Source organism: Rhipicephalus microplus, chromosome 6, assembly GCF_043290135.1.
Source record: "Rhipicephalus microplus isolate Deutch F79 chromosome 6, USDA_Rmic, whole genome shotgun sequence".
Taxonomy (NCBI): domain Eukaryota; kingdom Metazoa; phylum Arthropoda; class Arachnida; order Ixodida; family Ixodidae; genus Rhipicephalus; species Rhipicephalus microplus.
In genome coordinates this window covers 195,394,386-195,418,287 of record NC_134705.1, presented here as the reverse complement: position 1 = coordinate 195,418,287, position 23,902 = coordinate 195,394,386, and the positions used below count along the sequence as shown (strand labels likewise).

Sequence of the window (23,902 nt, the reverse complement as noted above, 5' to 3'; positions counted from 1 at the left end):
GTGTTATTGATAGTGTCATTGCTATCTTTGTTTGAATCGTCGTGGCAAAAAATAGTGCGTTGAGTCATTGTGCGCTCACTGTGCGCGTACTTTTGGGGTCGCCCATGATCGCGTTCGACACGACCGCATTTGTGTTCACAACGGTTGCTGCAGAATGCAGTTGGGACTAGGTGCACGCTGCTCGCGTGTGCGCCTTCGTGACGCCGTGGTTGTCATTCACGATTGCTGGGCTAATAACAACGAGCAGCAGTTTTTTTTTAGCGCCACGTTAAAAACACATGGTAGGAGCTCTTGGAGATCGCGATACTGCCGCGGCCCGCACATGCGTCAAACCCACCGTGAGCACCATGATTCGCATCGTCGCAGAGTATCTCAAGGGCGATAAATTTGGCAGGATGTGCGTGTGGTGACAGAACGCGTGTTCCCCATGAAAGTGCAGTTGTTGCGATGCAGCAGTGCGCTCTGGATGTGTATTGTCTTGTCTCTTATGACCTTCCATAAGGGTTGGTAGTATTACTAAATAAATAAATTTTGAAGTCTGCAACAGCGGCCATAACTAGAACTTGAGGGTGCAGTTCTTACAGCTTGGCTAGCTAGGCACAATTTTGAGTAGTCCTTACCAAAATGTCGCTGTGCCACTGCCACCAGAGCGACTGATTCTAACACTTGGGTCGCCATTTCACCGCCATGGGTTGCAGTGAAAGAGATAGGCTGTTTTTTCAGCAGCTTGAAAATCAATGTATTTTGCATGAAGTGAAACAGTATTTATTTATTTATTTATTTATTTATTTATTTATTTATTTATTTATTTTACATACTATAGCCCTGTAAAGAGGCTATTGCAGGAGTGGAATTATACCGTACAGAAAAAAAATCGCAACTGAAGAGATACACGAGAAGTATCAACAAAACAATGAAAAATACATTTATAACAATAAAGAAATTAAGCTTTTGTTATATAATGATCTTCAACAAGAATAGTCACCTAATAATTCAGGGGGTGTGATCGAACGTGATCAGGTTAGAAATTCCGTAATTCTGTTGTACATCGAACTGTCTTTCTTTATTTCATCGTTTGCTCAAGGATCTCTGCTGTCACTCTCAAATGTTGTGCATTTATAACAACGGATCTTTATTGCCAACTTTGACGTATGAGGTTTGCATCTTCGCAAGTTACCTAGGGACATTGCCGCATACATGATCTAATAGCTTTTTCGTCGTTGATTCCTTGATGCTGTCAAGACTGCTGTTCGTTGTTTCGTTACTTCTTTATTTTTCCAGGTTTGTGCCGGACTTGCGAGGTGTTTGGCGTGAACGAGTTTGTGGTTGGCTCGCTAAAGTACCTTGAAGATAGAAACTTCCAAGGACTGAGCGTTTCAGCTGAGAAATGGATCTCCATAAGCGAGGTTAGTGCATGGGAGCATTTGGTTGTCTAGCTCATTTCATTTCATTTTTATTCCTTAAACACCCCATATATGAAGTATTACATAAGGGGTTGGTACATACATGAAAAACAAAAGCCATGTTTTACTACATTGTAAACTGATCTGTTAAAGTGGTAAAAAATGTTGAAGGATAGGTAATGGCTGCGATGTCATTGGAAAAGGTTGGTTGCTAATCATCATCGCAACGACAGTGATGGTTTTAGAGACGTAGAGGAGTGCATTGATGAAAGTGCTTCTTCAATCGCTCCAAGTTGCTTCAACTTTATGCAATGTCAGTCAGCAATTTAAATGAGTCCCTTAAACTTGTGGCTCAGTTGTTATAGGCACGTTTCATCACAGATAAAAAAAAAACACGAACATGTTTCCAACTCTACTATGTTGTACTTCACCTGATAGCTCATCGATGCACACTACAGAACAGCTGTCTTTTTTATATCTTTGCTTTGCCACATGCAAGGAGCTGCCTCTCATTTTTTCTTTTAAATGTCTTTTCCTCATTGAAATGATACACCCTAGGTGAAAGCGCACCAACTGAAAGAGTACCTGCCTGGAAAGAGGGTTGAAGGATACACCCTGGTGGGTGTCGAGCAGACAGCCGGTAGCAAGCCATTGCACCAGTTCAACTTCCCAGAGAAGACACTCCTTCTGCTTGGGTGAGTCGTTTCATCGTGTTAGTCGTTGTGAGCTCAGCCTCAACCTCCACACATTCGGTGGGTTTGGATTCATTGATATTCCAGAAATGAAGGGGGCAAAATGTGTAGGACTAGAAAGGAGCAGGCAACGTGAAGAAGGGAAGGCAGTTTGTCTGCATCCACTCCTTTCTCGTTTTTCGTTTTTTATCCCTTTCTTTTTCAGTATAGATTTACAACTTCTCCTGTACTCGGCTCTTTTTTAAACATAAACTGAAGATACTCTTGTGTTTTAGTATGTTATAATAGTAGTAGTTGGTCTATCTCAACATTGTTAATTGCTGCTGTTTGCCATTGTGAAAAAAAAAAATAATTTTATACAGGTGATAGTGGTAAGGTAGCTTAATATATTTTCTTTCCGAAGTCGACTATGAGGTTGAAATGATCATTTATAAGTGTTGATATGTCTGCATGTTTCTATTAATTAAGTTGCGAGTTTATTCTTTTCAAGCACAAAGAATATTTTTTAAAAATTTATCTTAGGTGGGTTTGCTGTAAAGTGCTAGAACAATGAAAAATTAAAGGGGAACTCTGATGCATTTTCGTCCGTACTGAGATAAGGCTGTTTTCAAATAGTATTGACAGTCTTGCAAAAGCTAGGGTGGCTAATTTTGCCCAGGCACTCATCAATATTTTAAATAAGCAAGAAATGGCCAGTCAAAACAGAAACCGGAAGCTCCTCCGTCATCCATGGTGGGTATCTGATGACGTCATGAGAATCCTTCGCCGATGACGTCACGAGATCCACTACACGCTCCATGGCTGGCCAGGGTGTAAACATAGTTCACATGCCTTTTTTGACGCATGAAAAGCAAGTTGGCGATGCCATCTGACACAGAATCAAGGTGTGCCAGCTCGTCTGAACTTACCAGTGACAAGTTCAGCGATGATTGCAGGCACTATCTGAGCCCGGAAGCATCATTTTTTGATTTCGAACCGCTGGCGCAAGAAGCATCTAGCATGCCCCGAATCGATTTTCTCGTTGCGGAATATTGCAAGACCCGACGTCAACGACGACTAACACGCTGTATGCAGCAGACAAAAGTGGATCGTGCTTGTGTCGTCATTGCCTCGTAAAAGAAAGCGCACACTGCATCTGTCTGCTGGGAAAGACAGGGTTTTTCGAAAAAGAGTAAATCCTTACGTCACATACACAGGGTGACCCACGTTTACAAGTGTAACAAAGTGCTTGATTGGGCTGGTTGGTGCTGCCTAGTAATCGAAGAAAGTGCTTAACAGCGTAAACGACAAGAGGGGATAGAAGAGACGAGAATAGAGCGCTTGTGTTATTCCAGAATTAGATACCAATTTAAAATTTGTTTTCTTAAAAACTAAACGTCTTGTGGTTGTATAATTTCGCGCATATCACCATGGTACCGATGAGAACACATGTTCAAAGTTTTTGAAATCAATGATTATCAATGATTATCTATTATCGATGAATTTTGAAATCGATGATTATCAAAAAAAAAAAAAAATGTCGGAGCTCCCCTTTAAGTAAAGGTCTATATAATCAGTTCCTTTGCTTTGGTATTGTATCTCAATTTTATATCATGATTTCCTTTTTTTTGCTCTCTTATGTGGTTTAATAACAAAACTTGCATTAGTTCTGTATTATCTTTCAGTAAATGCACAAAAAAGTTCTTGCCAAATGTTTGGGGCATTTGCTATATCAGCAGCTGCCGTAAAAAATAGTCGATATCACTATGCTTGTGCAAATAGTGAATTGGAGATTCAAAGGGAATCATAATGTTTGTCGAATAATTTCAAATTGAATAGGAATAGTATATACATTGTATATTATGAAATAAAGAAACATATTTGTCACGACCAAACTAACCTGCACAATATTTTTGAAAGTTGAAATAAGGCCTGTGCAAAAGCCCTTTTTTTTTTTTTTTTCATCAAAGGAAGTAGAAACAACTTTGAATAGTAGAAGGGCTTGACTTTCGATACAATGCTACTGATAGCCTGTAAAATATGTGACATTTAAAAATTTGCTAAAGTTGGTATAACGAGCTTTTAAACTGAAAAAGTGAATCGATATGAGGGTGACATCTTCCCTTAACCATGAAGTAGGGCTTCACTGAAGTGCAAATTTTTTTTTTTGGATACGTGTTTTTATTGATCTAGTACCCAACTACTGCAGTGAAACCACCTTTGTAAGGCGTTACATGCGGAATAACAGGCACCTATTCGTTTGTTCTGAATAATTCGAAATTTTCAATAATTCAAGTTCAAGAACTGCTGTATTCGTTCATATATTTGCACAAGCCTAGATATCACGAGATTATCATTCCGGCTTTGTTCGTTTTTTCTTTTCTTGCATTTAGAAACGAGAAGGAGGGACTCCCAGTCGAGCTGATTCAGCTGCTCGACGTTTGCGTTGAGATCCCTCAACACGGTGTCATACGTTCTCTCAACGTCCACGTTAGCGGAGCCATTTTGGTGTGGGAATACACGAAGCAACGCTCTGCGATACCGGCCACGGAGTAATCTCTGGAAGTATGTGCTTGGTCTCGTTGCTCAGCTCTAATGACAGCCAGCTGTTCTAGAACTGCCATTTCTCTATTTTCACCGGCCAGTGCAAGCTGCACATATGCTTGCGTCGTCATCTACAAAGGCACCTAAGCTTTCACGCCTCAAGAGTGTTCCAGTATACTCGACGTTATTTTGGGGGAACTACGGGTAGACGGCGTGAAGTTTACACTCAAACCCGATTATAGCAAAGTTGCATCTTATGCCAAAATAGGTTCATTATATCCAGGAATTTGTTATAAAGGCACTCTCCTAACACTCTCTATCGCAAGACAATTCATCATTAACCTAGTCATAATCGATATTTTGTACATGCTGGTTCGTTATATCGAGTTTTGAGTGTATTTACTCTTAATGAGCTCTTGAAAGTTCTGCGTGGAGAATTGTTTAAGGGTGAGTGTGTGCTTTTTCGTGCGCACAAAGTTTAGTACACTCCTTAACTACTGTGCATAAACTGTTGGCACTGCGAAGCTCATTAACCATAGGTCGAAATTCTTCCAAGGAAAATATTCAATGTGACAAGTGCCTCCTGGAACGTTGTTCGATGTTCTGGTGTGGCGTGTGTCTGGGCGCCACGTCTTCAAGATGGTGTCACTGGTAACAGTTGTGAAGGAATACATATAGGCTTGCTCAACTGTTGCAGAACTGTTGTGGGCTAGTGTTGTATTGGCTGTGTGTTGTCAGTGTTGAGAATTGGCACATTCAAATTCAGGTACTCAATTCAGAGTTACCCTGAGGTGTAAAAAGTTTGCGTAATTATGCAATCAAGCTTTAATGCAAGTGATGCATTACTAATTGGGTATGAAAACATAATGAACACTTAAAAAACTATCTTAACGTTCTTCTAGCAGACGTTGAAGCACTGCTGACGAACTGTGGGACAAGTCAAACATGCCATATTAGATTTTCCATGATCTGGTTAAGCCAAGCGTTGTTAGGTAGCACAGGGAAGAAACAATTCATGCTGTGAGGCAGCACAAGGCAAAACACTTGCCTAATGTGCGTGCCGCGAGCCTTTCCTCTCTTAGTAGGCGTAGCATCTAGTCACAACTTTCCTCAAAAAGAGCGTGTGCACTCGCGTCAGACTCAAGCTTTCTGCATTGTATGCATTGTACGTCCCAAGTAGCAGTGAATGCGGGACCACTGTAGAGCCAATGTGGGATCTTGTAGTGCCAGCATTCTTCAGAGATTCACTAGAAGTACTTACCATTTGTGGGCCAAAGTAGCTTGCTTTTTTTTTAGGCTTACCATTGCTAATGTCAATGAAAAACTACTGTACTCTGAAAATACACTACACAATATTGGTTTTTATTTCTCCACTTATCCTTACTCATTTTTTGCATTCTAGAGTCGATGCTGCCTAATGTAGAACAGGCTTACTGCTCCGCCAGGCTAATAGATTTCAAGTTAAAAACAACATCAGGTCTACTGTTGATCGTTTATTGTCGCGGAATCAAGGCAGAACCCTAAACACGTATAGCGTTGCAGGCTTTCTTCTCCATGCTGATTTTTTGAAAATTGCTGAATGTAACTCGTAGCTCGGAAAAAACCCATGTAAGGTTGCTTTATCGTACAAGTTGGCCCTAGAACTACTCAACAGCCCCGCCACAATCTTTCATGACATGCTACAAATTCTTCTGGTGTAGCCAAGAGAGGACGTGATGCTAGGAGTCACAACTTCTTCATTTGCACCGAGCTCTGCATTGTGTGTAGTCGCATAGTATGTTAAAGTCAGCTATTCATAAATTATCATTCTATGCTTTATGGTGCTTCATACTGTGGTTACCTTTTAGTATGGATTATATATTGTGACATACTATACACATGTATTTGCCCATGCAACAATGGGTTTGACATCAAAAATACATGACACATGAGAGTTCTGAAGTGCCAAATCGCGTGTGCCTTGATCTGTCTATCTTTTTCTGCTGAGATAATCGCCAGTTTTACTTTGACTATATGCATCTTCCTCTTAAAGCCAAATGGGTTTTTCAACTTTTCAACGAAGACTCGCTTGCATAACATGACACAAAGCTAAGTTGCCGCATCACACTGTTTGACTTCTTTACGTGGACAACCTGTACATAGCATCTGAAACTTATAGCAATGGTTGCTTAGGATTGTGCTCACAATGGCTGAAGACATTGCTCACTGAAGCCGCTGTCCACGTGAGCTTTTTATTCACGCGCTTTTAGTCGTACCATTGCTGCACTTAGGCAAAATCGTAGGTTAGCTGGTCAAGTATGTCACTCGGCTGTCATTTTTGCATTCTATGACTATGTTTTATATTTAAGAGTGGATTGTACTTTAGTCTGTATAGTTCTAGTATAATAACTTCTAGGAATGACATAGCTGTTTTTTTTATTTGATTCAAGTTTATAGGGTAGTGTGCTTGTAGGTGATATGAATTAGTTAGGTGCCTTGTAGTATATATATATTTTTCTGTGAATATTTATGGGTGATATGTCGACTTTCCAGCTTTGAGGCTTGTTTCATAATACTTGTTTTATTGAAGCTTTCGTCTGAAGCACGCTAGTGTCTGCCCAGTGTCATGCAAGTCTATGTCAGTTCAAGTGCTCCGTTTGTGTACAGTTTAGATTGCAGCAGTTTTAATTTATTGCATGCCACCGCAGGTTGATGCAAGACTTCTGGCAACAGAGAACTGTATTAAACTGCATTTTGTGCAATTATGGTATTTGCTGAAAATTAGTAGTGTATTATGCACTTGCAGAGACACCCATATTGTGGACGTATATTGCCAATTGTTTAATTAGCACCTCTATGCTTATATTTTTGACACATGTTGAATTATTACAATAGGGTAGTTTCTCAATTATTACCCTTCTTAACGAAGGGCATGTCAAATTGAGGAACGATTTCTCTAAGCAGGTGTCGAGCCAATCTGAATCTGCTGAACTTGAAGAACAAGGTGCTGGGAGAGCATTTCAGTTCAGTCGCTCATGTTCTTGATAAGAAATGACGGTTCGGGTGAGTTATTTCCACAAGACACTAGAAATATGAGAGTACATTATGAGATCACACCCTACAGTATCGTAGTTAATAAAGGTATCATATTTCATTTGCTAAGACGTCTGGAGCAGCCATAACTGTGTGCCATACTATCCAGTCATTGTACTTTCCAGTACAATGTCTTAGCGATTCTGTCAAACACACACATGTATTGCTTTAATGTGGCTACATATAATTCTCGAACAGGACTGGTGGTGCACTATATTGTCCATAAGTAAGCAACACTCATGGTGAACCACTGGTTCCACCGTTTTTCCCCATTGCCACATGGCGTAATGTGGTTATGGGTTCGAACACCATTGTCTGACACAATGTAATGGGCAGTGAACACAATGCTTGTAGCATCAATACCAGGCCAGGAAGAACCTCTCAATCATTAGGAACATCGCATAGATAGCTTAGTCAAACTCCAGTGTTGTGATCATCTATGCTTTGAGGGGAAGTACAAGAAAGAGATTTTTTTACAGTGTTTATTCACACATTGCCGTATATACAGCCAGCATGAAATTAGCCGTGTTTGTGCCTGAGCACATTTCTTAAACAGCAGAATAAAATTATCTTATGTAATAATTTTATTTGTCACTTTATTGTTGCAACGAAATAGATCAGCAACTTTTTTCAAATAAGGCTGCTCATTGGTGATATTGCAATTTCACCCATTGGAGTACACGTACAATGCTTTGGAGCACAGTGCTGTAAATACTGTATTTTCCACATAAGAACAGCATTACAAGATAAGGTATGTTTCCCCGTTTAGCTGCGCGGATTTTCCATAGTGTGTGCCCTGAATTTTTAAGTATTTTTTAAAAATCACGGTGCACTTGCATCCATCAATGTCTACCCAATGGAAATATTAGTAACTTCATTTAAGAAAAAATGACAGACTGTTAACCAGCTTTTTAGCGGGTTAGCACAGTAGTTTACATGCTTCTTTATTAATTCCTGTCGTTAAACCTGCATAAAACAACACAGAAATGTGCTCTGACCTAATCTACATCCTTCTAGTGTTCAGTCTCTCTGTACCTATAGAGAATGAAAAAAAAAAGCATATGTTAAAGCAATACTTTAACGAGATATATACAACATTTCCATTTGTTAACACCATAATGTTTATGAGTAAACGTTCTTGAAGTATAGCTACAACAAATGGCAAATAATGTATCAGTGGTATGATGAGTATTTAATTAGTGTGATGTTGTACTAAATAAAGTTTAGGACAGATATTCATACTATTTTGACCACTGATGCATTATACTTGAAATGAACAAATCTTCACGGGGCCCTCTGATACAGCATTCACTCATAGCCCTCTGTTGCTGTCAGTCGATTTCGTACGTGTGGTAGGTATATCATAGGACATGCGAAATCTCGCTGTCTCCTATAGTCAGCTGCATTGTCGCGTGTGCTACGAACTTTGCTAAACATGAGAGTTGTCTGGCAGCCGTAGTAAACAACTTAGCACTTGGCATCGCATTCGAACAACGGAGTCATCAATCTTGCTTTCTTCAGCTTCTCATGGCTCATTGGTACCTTATTTGCTGGCTTTCATTGCCTGCGCAAGACTAGGGCTGCGAGCAAAGTTACACCAAAATTGCACACACCTTACACTCAGCTTACTGACATTTCTTTAGAGGAGTACTGACACAAATTTTAGAAAGTCTCTTATTGTTGCTCTTACTAAAAATATTGGTGTCAAGAACACTGAGAAGTGTGTTGTGGTTGCTCGCAATCTCCTCATAATATATTTTTAATACTGGTGGTATTACAGTGATGTGTAAACACGGTGTGACGTGGGTCTCATGGAGACACTAACTCTTGTCATTATTGCAGCACTTTGGAGTTTGCTGTTGTACATGTTGCACATAGACACAAAAGGGTAATTTGGCATCTAGTGGCTCCGAAAGCAATTTTCACCACACCCAGGACACCGAGTTCACAAACCCAGAAAACTGTGCTGACTCATGATAATGTCCATTGCAGTGGGATTGTCGTGTAGATGCTGGGCGACAAGAACGTTAAAATTGAATGACATGATGGCATGATATACGTGTTTCCTGGCTCCGGTGTGTGGAGAGTGTTAACATTACAAGCCAAGGAAACAAGAAATGCCCCTTTGGCTATGTCTCGAAATTGTTTCAGCGCTCATCTAATGGCCCGTGTATAAGTGAGGTGTGTCGTAATAATATCTGGGTTACCTAAAAGGCTGCACTCAAACACCAATGCACACAAGCCAGCACTAATGTGCGCACACCTTGGACTGACATCTTGAGTACTGGTGACCGAGCCTTTGAAGAACATTGCCAAGTGCATGAGCAGGCCTATTTCTTCTGTCACAGAGTCAATCAGCTGCCACGCTTTGGCTGTTTGGGTGTGTCCTGTTCATACTTCTTTACTTGAATCCGACTATAGGTTATAAATAGAATAATTGCATCATTCGTTGGTGATGTGCTCACAAATTGAGTGTTGTGAGTCACGTTTCAGATATGGACACTGTGCAAACCTAGAATATTACAGAAACATTTGACGTCATCTTTGTGACTAGAGGCTTTTGCAGGGAAACTTGATTCGGCAGAGTTGGTGGTACCTCGTTCCTATCCGCGCAGCTGACCGCACTGCTGCCGTGATTTTGTCGTGGTCTGGGTTTTGAGAGTACATCCTGAAAAAAAAAAAAAAAAAAAAAGAACAAAGAGTTTCAGTCGAGAATGAATTTAGTAGCTGGGCTAGTTGGCGCCGACTGAATTTTTCTGTAACACTAATAAACATACACAAAGGTTACACAGACACAGAACAACTTATAGACTAGAGTGATTTTTACTCAACACGAAGGACAGATATATAGAGATGTTCTGCTGGCAAACATTTTCGGATTCTGTTGAAAACAATCCCATCTTGGGGTTCTTGAAATAGAACTTCAATGTTTTCAAAAATGGACACTGCCAAAGTTGCCCAGGCAGATGTGTGTTCTTTTGGAGTGGTGTTTTATTGTATGCAATGTATGGTACCTGATTCATGGCAATAAACGTTTTTGCTCGTTTACAAAAATTTTCTCTTATTTTATAAACTTGGAGCTTTTTAACTCAATCATTATAGGTGTACGCGAATATCAGATTTTCAACTTCAAAGCGAACTTGAATAGTGAAAATCATGGGCAAAGCAAATCGAATATGTTTGAATACTAATATGGTTAAATACTAATGCTAGTGTAACTGCAAACTTTTGCAGAAAAAAAAGGCATTTTCGTCAACTAGACATGAAAGTATACATTCGTTGCAGACTTTTGCGGCAATGTGGCAAGTGAAATGCATATATTCGTACATCAAATCTAGAAAACTTGAGCAGATGTATGTAATGCTTTATGCTGTTTCCAGTAGCTGTTATGAATTTGTGTAATGTTGAATAATAGAACTGCCTTGCCAATGGAATGTACTAATATTTTATGTTTTGAATATTTGCGCACCCTTACTTTATTGTTTTATTAGCCTCTTTCCAATGCAGCACAAATGTACATCTGTTCCTATAATCCGATTGGCATAGTGGTCAAATGAGACGTCAGTCATTTATTATATGATCCAGATGTGCCGGCACCAGGTTGTACTAGATATGATGGAGACAAACAGTGCATGTGCAGACGGCACACCTTGTGTTGAAGATAGCATATATTGTTGAAATTTACTAGTTGCACGACGTACGAAGAGGTATACTGGAACATTCACTGTGGGACGACACACATCCTCTCCTATCTTCTGCTACTGAGTTTCTCAGGTGTTGTGAACATGGACGCTCTCACCATAAACTGAGTCCTTGCATCTGTTAGACGAAATTTTGCTGTGACGTTCCTTTTTCCAAAGTTCGCCACGTGATCTTTTCGGTCTGACGTAGCGCAGATTGCTCATTTCCTGCGCATTCAGAGCACTCAGTTTCGGTATCGCCTAGATTGGGGCCCTCGATTTCGATGCTTAATGCCTCAAACACATGTTTCTATAGGTGTTTAAGAAATTGGTATGGCATAAATTGTCACGACTTGCAACTTTTCAATATTTTCATTAGGTTAATAATTAAAAACTTAGCGAATTGTTAATTTGTCATCCCGATGTGACTCACAAGTGCGACAAAGTTTTTTCGCCCCGCCGTAAAATTTGTTTGCAAAAGCAATGGCACAGCATGATGGCATGTTGTGGTAGCATTTTTATGAAGAAATCTGTACTTTTAAAAATAAAACTCTTTATACTTATGCTGAACTAAAAAATTTAAAGAGGGGGAGAGGCAGGCCTTGCCCCCCACCCTTCTTCAGCTGCACTAGCGGTGTCACTCAACGTTGCTTTGCTGCTAAACGAATTAGGCGGACACTAGCGGGAGAAAAACTCATTTGTTTGATTTGTTCGACAAACACTGTACATGTTCTTCTGAACAGTTTGGAAAACACAGACGCATGCTTTGTGACTTGATTGAGTTCGCTTTCAGATACACTATAGATAGAATACAGTTGCATGTATCTGATCAGCTTAGCCTCCCAGAGCGCCCATAATAAAGCTTGTGCCATGAGAAGGCACTTGGTAGCCAAGAAAAGGTGGCAAGAAGATTGGTGGCATCGCTGCCTTGAAGTTTCTGCGTCGGCGTGCTGTGACATCATAGATCTTCGCCTATAAATTCGTTATTGATAAAAAGATGACATTACATTTTTACACTGCTGAGTCAGAGACGCTTAGAGACGAGAACCTTTATTGAGCCAATGTGTATTGATGGAAGTGCTGTGCCAAACTGCACCATGGGAGAAATACTGATACAAGCTGACTCCAACGGCTGTTTTTCGCCTAAATTGCCCGACAGCCCCATCACACGATATGTGCGACGAGGCCATAGTGGCAGAAATTACCGGTACGTTCGGGCAATCGTTTCAGTGCACTGTGGAAACCATGAAAGAATTATGTAAAATAGCAACTAAATATTACTTCAGAAAGCGGACCAATACATGATGTGGCAGAAAGAACATGACTTACATGCCTGCTTGTTCCCATAAAGCTTTGAGGAATCACTAAAGTGATATGATAAATTAGTCTAAACTGATAAATTATTCTATGAAAACTCTCATGTCGTTAATTTCTCCGTGACAGGTATGTTGATTAGAATATGATTGTCTAAAGTTTCAAGTTTAATTTTGCCGCCGAAATCTCCTATAGTGACGTCAAAGATTTCAGAAGGTTTTTTTTTTTCTCGCATTTAAGTGTTGTTGGGCTAGTTGGTATTTATCCTGACCCTAGTTGGCGTCTACTAAGGCCAGGATATTTTGCGGAGCTTTGTAGGCTTGCTCATCAAAATATCCTGGCCTAAGTAGACGCCGTAAACATTCATTACGTCACAGCGATTGATGCGGGAATTTCGACGTGGCGTCGCCACTCGCATTTTTTTTTACGCGCTTCCTCACGCTCAAAGTGCCTTCTAGTGTTAAGCGTGGTGTTTTTTGTTATTTTGAAAACGTATTTTATAACGGGCAAAATCGCGTTTCGCTTCAGTGGGCACAGACAAATATTTGGGGTTTTTTTTTTTTTTTGCTGCAATATGTTGCTGGGCGCCTGTTCACTGTAACACGTGCGACCGGCCCATCACTTGATGCAGCGTGTGGCAGATAATTAATTACAGTTTGTTTGTTACCGACCAGTCTGAGTTTTCGACTTGGGGAGCTTTGAGAACATGGAACAAGGAAGACTTCCCCTCCATTTTTGAGAGCAAGTCGCTTTTAGAGTAATGCCTAGTTCACACTGAAACATCCGCTTTCTACCGTGACCGAAATTCCCCTGCCGCCGAAACGCAGCGTCGTTCGCACTGGTCGAGCCCCGCGCCGCCGAATATGTCATCTACTACGGGGTGAACGCGGGATGGATGCGCTGTCACCCGGTTGTCGCGGCTCGCAAACGCTACTACGCTATCCGGTGGTGTACACTTCGACGATTCTCGTACGCAAGAAGCAAGAAAAGACAGTACTGCTTACTTTGCTGGCAAGTGGCTGTCTTGTAATGCACAAAGAGCAGAAAAATCACCGACGCCAGCGGCGTTGCGTTGGTGGGTTCGTTCTGTTCTGCAAGACCGCAACAAGCTCGGTCACGCCAACAGTAAGCTAGGTCACCTCTTCCACGAAATACGGACGCGAAGTAGGCACAGAGTAGGTTAAACTCCCGTTGGTTTCAACATTCAGTTAGGTGCACTGCGGCAAAACAAGTGAGTGGTGCTTGGCCGCCATTTTTCAAAATTCCTTGACTAGCGCTCCTATTGGTCCACAGTTACTGTATATGCTAAAGGCAGCATATAGAGTAACTCTGGTCGCTGTTAGAGTAACTGTATATGGTTATATGCAGTTACTCTAGTCGCTGTGTGGAGCCGTGGGTGGAACAAATGTGATCTAGCGTGCGAAGCGGTACACAGAACTGTGACGCACGTCTGCTACTTCCGCACTGCTCGCATCGTCTGCTCGCGTTCTTTCACTTCATGCATGAGTCGCGCGGTGTCGTTGCCGTCATCATCGTCACTCAAGGCGGCAAAGACTTTATTGAGAAAGTTGAGAAAAAAAGCTTGGCTGTTTGAGCAGCGCAGCTTCCGTGATTTAGCTGGTAATAGATTATAGAATCTCGGAGCACGGCCGTAGGGGTGACGTCGCACCAAAACGGCAAGTTGGGCCATGATAGGTAATAATTTTTTCAACCTGTTACAGTGCAATACTCGCGAGTACAATAGAACCTAAACGGACAACACGGCGCCGTCAGGGAACACCATGTTGTCCGTTTTCCTTCTAATGTCTCGGTGAGTGTTGCGCTGCTACCAAGAGAAAAAAAAACGACGCGCCCCTTGTTAAGTTGTCGAATTCAGCCCTTTCCAACGCTGTCAAAGCGTTTTCAAACGACCACCCAAATGCAAATGGCAATGAATGTTCCGAAACCGAAACTGCACTGCTCAAACAGCCAAGCCAGTTTTCAGCCGCGGATAGAACTATAGCTATGGCTAGAGCTATGTGCCTGGCGCGCAGTTCGGTAGGTTCTCTGGTAGGTGTTCTGTGGTTCAGTGGTACGCCAGGATTTGTGGTGCGGGCATGCCCTACATTGCGGGTCACTAATGCTTCGGGGTGCGTTAGTCGACGACGACAATCAAGCACGTTAGTTTGCTGACTGGTCTCGCCTGAAACACGCTTATAATCCAATCGAAATGACTCTGGCAAAGTGTAAAGGTAAGCCTAATAAGTTTCGGGCGCGTAGACATGGCCACAATACTTGAACATCAGAGTTTGGGAGGCTCGGATATTATTTCTGTTGTTTCCATCGCGAGGGGGAAAGACAGGGAGGATGGCCGCATACCCTTTAGCCATCTAGAGGGCGTGAATTCTGCTACATCTTTTCTGACGATAATGCCGACAAGGGGCCCCTAATGTCAAATTAAGGGGAAAGTTTACTTTCCAGTTACACTCCGATAACCTGGAGTCAAACGTACGCCCTTTTAGACTCGGAGGGGGTTGCGGGGGGGGGGGGGGGGGGGGCTGCGGTCAAGCTTGGCAAAGCCCCTCTGCGCACGCCTAAGAACATCCATATATCTATCTATATGTTAACAAAGCTTCAATAACTACTATGTGGCGCAAGTTCAGTGCAGAGGCACAGGTAGTTCCCCCCCCTCCCCCCTCCCCCCAAAAAACTTTTTTTAAATGCGAAGCATTCCTTAACAAACTTCGGTGACTTTGAGCGTATCTATCTATCTAGCCGCTTACGTTTGGGTGCTCTCGTGGTCACCCCCTTAACTTGGCGTGAACCAAAATTAGCATGGGAGGGTAAGATAGTTTGACAAATATTGCGCGCTGGTCAAGACATGAATAATGTCACAATCCCGTCGCATACGTCGTCAAACACTTCTTGCCAGACAGTGGCACATACCCACGGGCGGGTATTTGCCGCTGGTATGCGAATATGTGCCACAGGTGATTGACACTTAGTATATACCCAAGAACGACGAGGACACATGGGCAGTATTAACGCGCGAGCGTTAAGAAATACCCGACATCGGTAGCATCGACCCGACGAATGCAAAAAATAAACGTCAGGGTCCCAGCTGGAGTCGAACCCAAGCATTCTGCGTGGCAATGAAGTATTTCACCAGAGAGCTACGCCAGGTCTCGGTACTACTTTTCAAATAGAGGCCAATCTTCGTGAAACGTCAATAGTGGTTGCAGTGCTGCCAACCCAATTTTATAAACATTACATATGTGCTTCTTTGATACAGCCGCCACGTCGGGTTAACGTGAATTGTGAACGTGCGAGAAAATCCCGCCTTTTTACGTGTACCGTTGTCATGCGCTGAAGTTGATTTATGTACCAGTGTCCAGAGCCAGCATTCTCACGAGCATCAGCGCTTCATACCAGCTTCTGCTGTTGCTAATACGCATGTTGCAGTTGGCATCGCTGCGCAAGCGCAAACAACTGTTTATATAAACATCCGCAGCTCTTCAAAATATATCTGTGCGTGCAACATTTGTACATATTTTTAGCGCCATTTCATGACATATCGCTCAATAAAAAAAATTGCGACATGGTCACCTTCCCTCTACATGCTTCACGTAACGTCAATTCCCGGGTACGTGGGATCTGCCGACTTTTTAGGGGGGGGGGGGGGATCATCTTGATTTGAAGGGGGGGGGGCACGCAGGCAGATGTGGTCCACTGTCATTTTGCGCTCTGTGTGTCATAGTAAAAAAAACAAAACTTCAGGCTAAGGTGGGAGGGCACGGGCCCGGTGTGCCACCCCCTGGTTTCGCTACTAGTGCAGAGACCCTCCCAGGTAGCGGATGATAGCATGGCCTCTTCGCAATTGTTTCTGCACACTCAAGGACCGTCACATTTCCCTACATGCTAGCCGTGCAGAGGTTCGCTGTGACACCGGGCTCCGCGGGCACTTTTTCCAAGTAACCAGCTAATGACTTCATTAAAGTAGAAATGTCTTGCCACTGCAAAATTTTTTAGAATCCGTCCAGTACGAGCGCAGTCAGATATTTGTCGCGCACTGTAATTACTTTCTTCTCTCGTCCTGCCGAGTGCGCAGAAAACTTCGCAGGGAGGTATGGCCCGGGGTAAATAAAAAAAAAAGATAACTTCCGCGTCAAGACCTTTGGCACTTCTTGTTTTCTTTTTAATTTTTTTGAACGCGTAGCTTACTTTCATGGTGATCGCGAGCACACGCAGGCACGTGGCGGCCTCCCGCGGCCACCTTGGTAACTATCCAGCTCGCGATGCTCAAATCGCCTAGTGGCCTTGAAATTGGGTATATGAAGCGGTTATTGGCGTATTATCATTTGTAGACTGAAAAGGGAACTGTTTCTGGTTGACTTTGGAGGAAGAGGAGGAGGATTAAACTTTATTATCAGAAACCAGCAGGTGTAGACTAATATTATTCTTCTGTGTCCACATACGCATAACTTCTCCCCCTTTTTAAAAATATTTTTTTAAAGTTAGGTTTTGATCTAAGTTAATGTCTATTACTAATACAAAATCTTTATAGGAAGTACAGATCAGTGATAATCAAAATTTTATTCTAAAATTTGTAACGTTCTCACTTTGTAAGTTCCTTTACTCCAAAATTGAATAATACTTTATAAGACCACTCAGTTATTGGCCGATCCCCCACAGTGGGAATGGGCCACAAGTTAAGGTCAACAAGAACAAGGAGGCCGGGCCTAGGCCTCCTAAATTTATTGTAAATTCCGGGCCGCGCGCCGAGCTATGATTCTTGGCATGCGTGTTCTCAGGAGCCTCGACGGCCGATCGGCAACGATTTCTGACCATGCCGAAAAAAAATGTTGCGGGGTCTTTTAACCTCTATAGAACTCACCACGGAACCATCCTGAGTGCGGCGACAATCGTGTCCTTTAGACCTGCGTAAAATCGAGCTCTTTCTGGCTGTTCGCATGCAATCCGCTTGAGGCACCGGTAGTCACCCGTATTCAGGGAAGACAGGTACGTGGTCGCCCACCTGCACAGAAGAGCCGAGGAATCATTCTGTTGACGTGATGTACTAATTACTGCCGGTCTTCGCTCCGGGTTTCGGCACTGAAAGGATACACATACCGACGCATATATAAACAATGACGTGTATATATATATATGACGAAGGCAAGCCCTTCTGCCGAAACGCCAGTAAAAATTGCATTTAGTACATTTGTCGTCTTCTTTTGCGACTGCATTTCGTATACCGGAAACACTAAACTTCTTTCTCGCGTATATATATATATATATATATATATATATATATATATATATATATATATATATATATATATATATATATATATATATATATATATATATATATACAAGCGAAAAGTGGGTACACACGTTCCAATCACTTCATGAATTATGTTTCGGCAGTGGCACGGCCTTCGTCAGAAAATGAAAATTCTCTGACAACGGTCGTGCCATGGCGTAGTAAACAGGTCTTTGCAACATGAACAACAAGAAAGGTTTATTCGACTTTTCAACTGTATAATGTACAAGAAACGGGCGAGGGAGAGAAAAAAGTAAGAGAAGAATGGAAGGAGTCGGTCGGATTTTCTGTGCGCATACAGTGGTTTAAATACAAGTGAACACATTCGGTATACACTAATTTTTAATGAAGACCGGACTCCGTTCTTAACGTCGAATAAAGCCGTCTCGTAGCCGTTTCTAGGGTATTCAGCCATTTCTATCCTGATTATTCGGGTAAGGATATGAATAGAAAGTAGCAGTGTCAAACATGACGTTTCGTCCCGATACCGGCCTTCATCAGTCCCCGACCGAAACGTCTGAATAAAAGTTGCGTTTTTCGCTGTGACATTTCTTATGTGTTGACAAGTTGAACGAACAAGGGAGACAGACTGGCCTGTCTGGTGCACTTCTTCCGGTTCGCCCCGCCGCGGTGGTCTACTGGCTAAGGTACTCGGCTGCTGACCCACAGGTCGCGGGTTCGAATCCCGACTGCGGCGGCTGCATTTCCGATGGAGACAGAAATGTTGTAGGCCCGTGTGCTCAGATTTGAGTGCACGATAAAGAACCCCAGGTGGTCTAAATTTCCGGAGCCCTCCACTATACGGCGTCTCTCGTAATCATATGGTGGTTCTGGGACGTTTAAACCCCACAAATCAATTTTTACTGTTCGTTCAACTTGTCCAGTTAACGTTTCCCTCTATCGGCTCCCATTGTAGGCGGTTGGATATGTAAGTAGTATCCTCGCGTACCGTATGTGTCCGTGGTCTTCGGGCGGGTCGTACACTGGGTGCGAAGATGGCCGCCTCGGGTGGTGCTGAAACGCGGCGAACTCTTGCGGTGGATCCGTGCGCCTGGCCGTGTAGAGTCCGAACCCGCTGAATCCCGTGGCGAGGCCCAGCGCGACGAGCAGCGCCTTGAGGAACATGACGGCCACGAAGTTGGACACGTTGAAGGCCAGCACCTGCGAGGCCACCGCCAGGGGCCACAGAGCGCGCTGGCGCGTCATCGGCACGGATGAGGTGAACGGATATACATATAGTGGGGAGGTAGTGCAATGTTGTGACACCATTTTTCAGTGACGTAAATCCGAAAAAAAATCACGAGAGGGGAGGGCGTACACACCTTGCCATGGCGGCCGATTTGTTACACACTCAAACCTCGACATAACGAACCCCAATTCAACAAATTCGTTATAACGAAGCAAACAAAAAATAGCTCTGTAAGGTGCTGAAAATACGTGTTTATAACGAATTCTCTGATATAACGAAGTATTTTCGTGGCAGGTGTGACTTTAAGATGAAGCGCACAGCAAAAGCTGTTATAGCATAGGTGTGCTTGGAGGTTCGCCTTCAAGAGGGGACTAAAGTTTGTCGCAGCGTCCCCCTTCCCAACTAAGTCAATGTATGAGACAGACTTTGCGTCCTTTCTCAGGTGGCAAGGGAGAGGGTGTGACTCCTTGCTCCCCCCCCCCCCCCCCACCGTGCGCACGCCTGTGTTCATGATATAACAGCCTATTTTGGTGGGGGCCCTCTGCGTAGTCATCGAGTGTTCTACCGCAAGGATCATCAGTGTTAGAAATTCAATCGCAAAGAAAAAAAAAGAAACTACTGAGGCCTCATGTCGGGCAAGAAACCACGTTAAATCTCGTGGTAGAGTAGTATGAATTATGGCTGAGCTTTCTGCACAGTTGAGTTGGGTACGGTATCCGTGGCACATACCCACGCTGGTGGATTGACCAAAATCTGGGTAGTTTTCAAGAAAATTCTTGAATTTTAAGTATTCAGAATGTGTACATAGAAAACAAGCATATAAATTGGTGCACCCATAATAAAAAAGCTCAGTCATGATTCTTAATCCTCCTTATAGCCTAACGAAGTGCATATTATGCCTTACAGACGCGCTGTGGGTAATCTCGCTTCTTCTCAGAATGTTGAATCTTAGCATATATAGTGTACGGATGCTACCCTACTAAGCGAAATTATGATTTACGGCGTAGTGAGTATCTTTCAACTGTACGTCCCGGCACAACGGCTTCTAGAAAGACTGTTCCTTCGGCTTTCGCTATGACTGTGTTGCGCATTTCTCGCAGGCCTAGCGTTTTTTTTAGAATTGTAGGTTTTATTTGTCCTGCTGTTTGGAAGGGCCTCGCGGTGGATGTTCGAAAGATCAATTTCCACAGGCGCAGGGGGGTGGGGGGGTAGGGAGGGACAATTGCAAGAGGTGTCTTCCCCCGCCCCCAGCCTGAACACTAAGGGGGTCAGGACACCCACCCATGAGTTACTTAAGTGGTCTTTTGACGGGCCGCTAGAGAGGAACAGTTCATCACTTTACACACATAACTTATTCTGTGAGACCCCTCTGGTTAATTTCGTCGTCACAGGAGGTGGAAGAAACATTGGATAAACAAGTATTATTTTTGTACATTTTAGCGAGCATCAAAATTTCATATAAAATTTGTAACTTTTTTATTCTATAACCTCAATTATTGTAAAGTTCCTATAAGACCACTCAATTCTTGGCCAATCTCCCAGAGTGGGTATGAGTCACAGTGGAAGGGGAACAAGAACCTCAAGTAAGACAGAAAGACATTCGAGCTAGTTGGTTCATGTGAATCATCGAAAATTCAAGAGCGAACTGAGACAAGAACATATATTAGAGAACGTCAGTGCTGTCGAACCCTGAGGGGGGTGCTAACACCCCCTGTAAAGTAGTTTGCGCCTCATGGCGCACGTGTCTCGCGCATAGGCCGCATTTAGGGTTTACACCTACCGTGTGGTAGGGCGCGTTATGCTAGCGAGCGTTTATCACCATCACCATCGTCATAATGGTTAGTATGGATGGATGGATGGATGTGGCTGTACCCTTTAGATCGGGCGGCGGCTAACGCCACCTAGCCGTAATACTTAGTGAACTAACCACTAGATTTATCTTTTTTTTTTTCCTTTATATAGCGAGGTTGAGGATTCGTACTTTGCAGTGAAGGGTTTAATTTTCACTCGTGCCTTGACTTTAGCCACCAATCAGATAACCTCCTTCTAGTTAATTCTACCCGCTTAAAGTCTATTTTGCCCTCCCTGTCCCTAAACCCCAGTGCTTTGAAAAACTCTGCGCCATCATCCTGAACTATAGGGTGAAGCCCTTTACAGAACATTATCAAGTGTTCGGCAGTTTCTTCTTCCTCTCCACACGCACTGCATACTGTGTCTACCCCTTCGTATTTGGCCCGATATGTCTGGCAGTGACGCCTGGAGGAAGGCCTTCGTGGCGGCACCCGAGATATGAACGACCCTTTTTGGCGGGTCGCGGTTTGCGCGAACGGTTGCCTCTAGCGTGGGTCCCTGGTGCGCGGCACCGCGGGTTGCGCGCCGGGGGCCCTCGTGGTAAGTCAAGCGTTGGCGAAGCCGCATTGTGTGTGTCCTTGTGTTTGTTATGTTTTTGAGTGTTGTGTGAGGTTGGTTAGCGTGTGGATCACAGTTGATGTTATGATAATTCGGCTGACGATATCGTCCACCTAAAAGTAGTTAAATAAATGTGTGTTGTTTGGTTCGTTCCGACCGTGTCTACTGTGTCCGTTCACTCCAAGAGCGTGGTGCTCTCCACATCGAGACCCCATCCCCGTGGAAGCCTCTCTATTACTATAACGTGCCGGCTCCGAGAGCCGCATCAACACTGTCTAGTCAAAACGCTCTTTCTCCGCATCCGCCATATACCGCACAACTCAATGCGTCAAGACCAAACATTCCGCAGTCTTCGTAAGAGTATCTAAGCGAAACTTAGGTCCCTTGAGTGATCGTGAGAAAAATGGACCAAGACTCTTGTCATCGATTTTGTCCTTATAGCTGTGCCTACCAACGTTCCTGAGTTTTCTAAGACCTCCTTGGTTATACCTGTATGCTATTCGACTCACCTGCGAATTCGTAAACGTCCTTCCGTCTTTGGACGACGCGCTGCTGTGCCACAGTTGCGGGGTGCTCCCTGCAGAGGTCGCACTGCTGCTGCTGCTCTTGGCGTCGTTGCATTCGGCCAGAAGGAAGAACAGGGAGGCCAGCAGGCCGATCACCAAGAGGCAAGCTGCATCGGACGCGCGCGAAGCGCGCATCTGCGGAGATAAACAGTAGGGCTCGCTTTAGTTCGTCCCCAAGCTAGTCGGAGCTTAAGAGGCCCCTAAAACACCCAGAGGAGAAGATGTAGTTGTCGTGGTGCAGTTGTCCGGGAGTCTGCAACGAACGTACGTAGCTGTGAGAATTTTTCGAAACCGTGCCGTAATAGCGGAGTTACACGTGTTTGCTGTCACGAAGTTCGTTTCACTCTTTCCTTCGCTGTGCTCCGTTTGTCGACTCGTGATCTCCTCCTGACCGAGTGTCTCTCCTTACCTTGCGAGGAGGAGGAGTGGTGACCGCTCTACGTGCGTGCAGACAAGCGGGCCCCTTGGGTGGATGACGTGGGTAGACGAGCATCTTGATGTCACGGCTAACGCTAAAAGGCCGCAGATGAGAATGGATTTTTTTCTTTGAATTTGGAAAGCGCCCTCGGCTCGTAGCGCTGCCACCTTCTGCATTGCTGATCGTGGCGGCATTCGGAAGTCGATGCGTGCGTTTACTTGAATGTCCAAAAATTATCGGAACTGGTCTGGGGCCCTTTAGGTGCTTTGTCGTGTTAGCAAGACTCAAATATGCGAGTACCGTTTGTCCTCAGATATCTTGGCGTATACGACTTTCCGCCCGCTTCGTTGAGTATTTCTAGGCCTGCAGGCAAAACAAACAAACAAAACACACGACTTGCAATTTTTGAAGAAGATGAAGCAAGATGCAGATGGAGCAATGACGTGCTGTTCACAATGGCTCCTATTTTTGTCGCCAGTTATGTAGTGGTAATTGTGGAAAGTAAACCATTCTTGGAATGTAACATAAGGGGTCCTCGGCCGTCACTATAGTAAAAAAGAACTGTATTTATTTTTAACCTCTAGCTCGACATTTCGTTTAATAAACGGTCAATCAGCACGCCCACTAAGTACTTTGAAGTTATGTAGGACAAATTTTAGGTTCATTCATGCATCATTGATCGATGCAGTGATTTCCGCTCGGCCAGAACCGCCGGACGTGCATTTTACTAGTGTACTAGTGCAATAGTAAGGGTACCCATAGCTTGTAATTCGTTTTAATAAGTTCCTACTGTAAATCTATACATGCACCGAGCTGGTCCGGCGATCTCTCCTCTATGTTTATTTTGCAACCAGGCGGAAATAACTGAAAGCTTTTTGCTGGCCTGCCTACGTTTTTCGGCGATCAGAAGAAAACCTTTGGGATTGCTATGGTCTAGGTCTGACAGTTATACTTCAACTGAACTATTGTCATTTGGAGGGGGGGGGGGGCTTATGAGCTGGAACACAGGGACGGAAGCAGATGCAGTTAGTTAAATAAATTTAATCAATCGACAATGGCCTGCTTTCTGAATGGTCCTCTGTTTCAAAGGTTACGCGACATGTGAATTAGATGCGTGCCATAAGATTGGTGTTGTGCACGAAGTGCAGCAGTGTCGTGTGAAATCTGTTATTGTGTATCCAGCGGTCATAGATGGTCGGGTCACTGTGGCGAAGGCCGGCTTGCAGGAGGCGACAAAAGCGTACCTATGCAAGCCTGTGATGTAACTACTTGCATCACAAAAACCAAGCGGTACGGACACGTGGCACCACATGATCCGATGACCCTTGGCG

At 43.5% G+C, this 23,902-nt stretch overlaps 2 protein-coding genes across 2 annotated transcripts in view; one reads left to right on the top strand and one right to left on the bottom strand.

Moving 5' to 3' along the window:
• LOC119168200 (tRNA (guanosine(18)-2'-O)-methyltransferase TARBP1) overlaps window positions 1–7,359 on the top strand; it is a 45,298-nt gene extending 37,939 nt beyond the window's left edge. Inside the window, exons 23-25 of the mRNA XM_075867440.1 lie at window positions 1,282–1,406; window positions 1,962–2,098; window positions 4,468–7,359. Of these exons, the coding sequence (XP_075723555.1) occupies window positions 1,282–1,406; window positions 1,962–2,098; window positions 4,468–4,630 (425 nt within the window). The 3' untranslated portion in view covers window positions 4,631–7,359. The remainder of the gene's footprint in view (window positions 1–1,281; window positions 1,407–1,961; window positions 2,099–4,467) is intronic.
• A 2,873-nt stretch (window positions 7,360–10,232) lies between these two features.
• Window positions 10,233–22,646, bottom strand: LOC119168199 (uncharacterized). Its single transcript, XM_075867962.1, has 5 exons — window positions 22,563–22,646; window positions 22,097–22,288; window positions 18,939–19,150; window positions 17,558–17,698; window positions 10,233–10,358 (listed from the first exon to the last, which is right to left on the bottom strand). Exons 1-5 carry the CDS (start codon window positions 22,644–22,646, stop codon window positions 10,241–10,243), a joined length of 747 nt encoding a protein of 248 aa, XP_075724077.1. The 3' UTR covers window positions 10,233–10,240.
• Window positions 22,647–23,902: the final 1,256 nt, after the last annotated feature.

Excerpts from the sequence above, each read along its gene's own strand:
- LOC119168199 (XM_075867962.1), bottom strand. The coding sequence starts at position 22,646 with ATGCTCGTCTACCCACGTCATCCACCCAAGGGGCCCGCTTGTCTGCAC. Across the intron at positions 22,289-22,562 it reads CCACTCCTCCTCCTCGCAAG|ATGCGCGCTTCGCGCGCGTC; the intron begins GTAAGGAGAGAC and ends TTATCTCCGCAG. Across the intron at positions 10,359-17,557 it reads GCACTCAGGATGGTTCCGTG|GATGTACTCTCAAAACCCAG; the intron begins GTGAGTTCTATA and ends TTTTTTTTTCAG.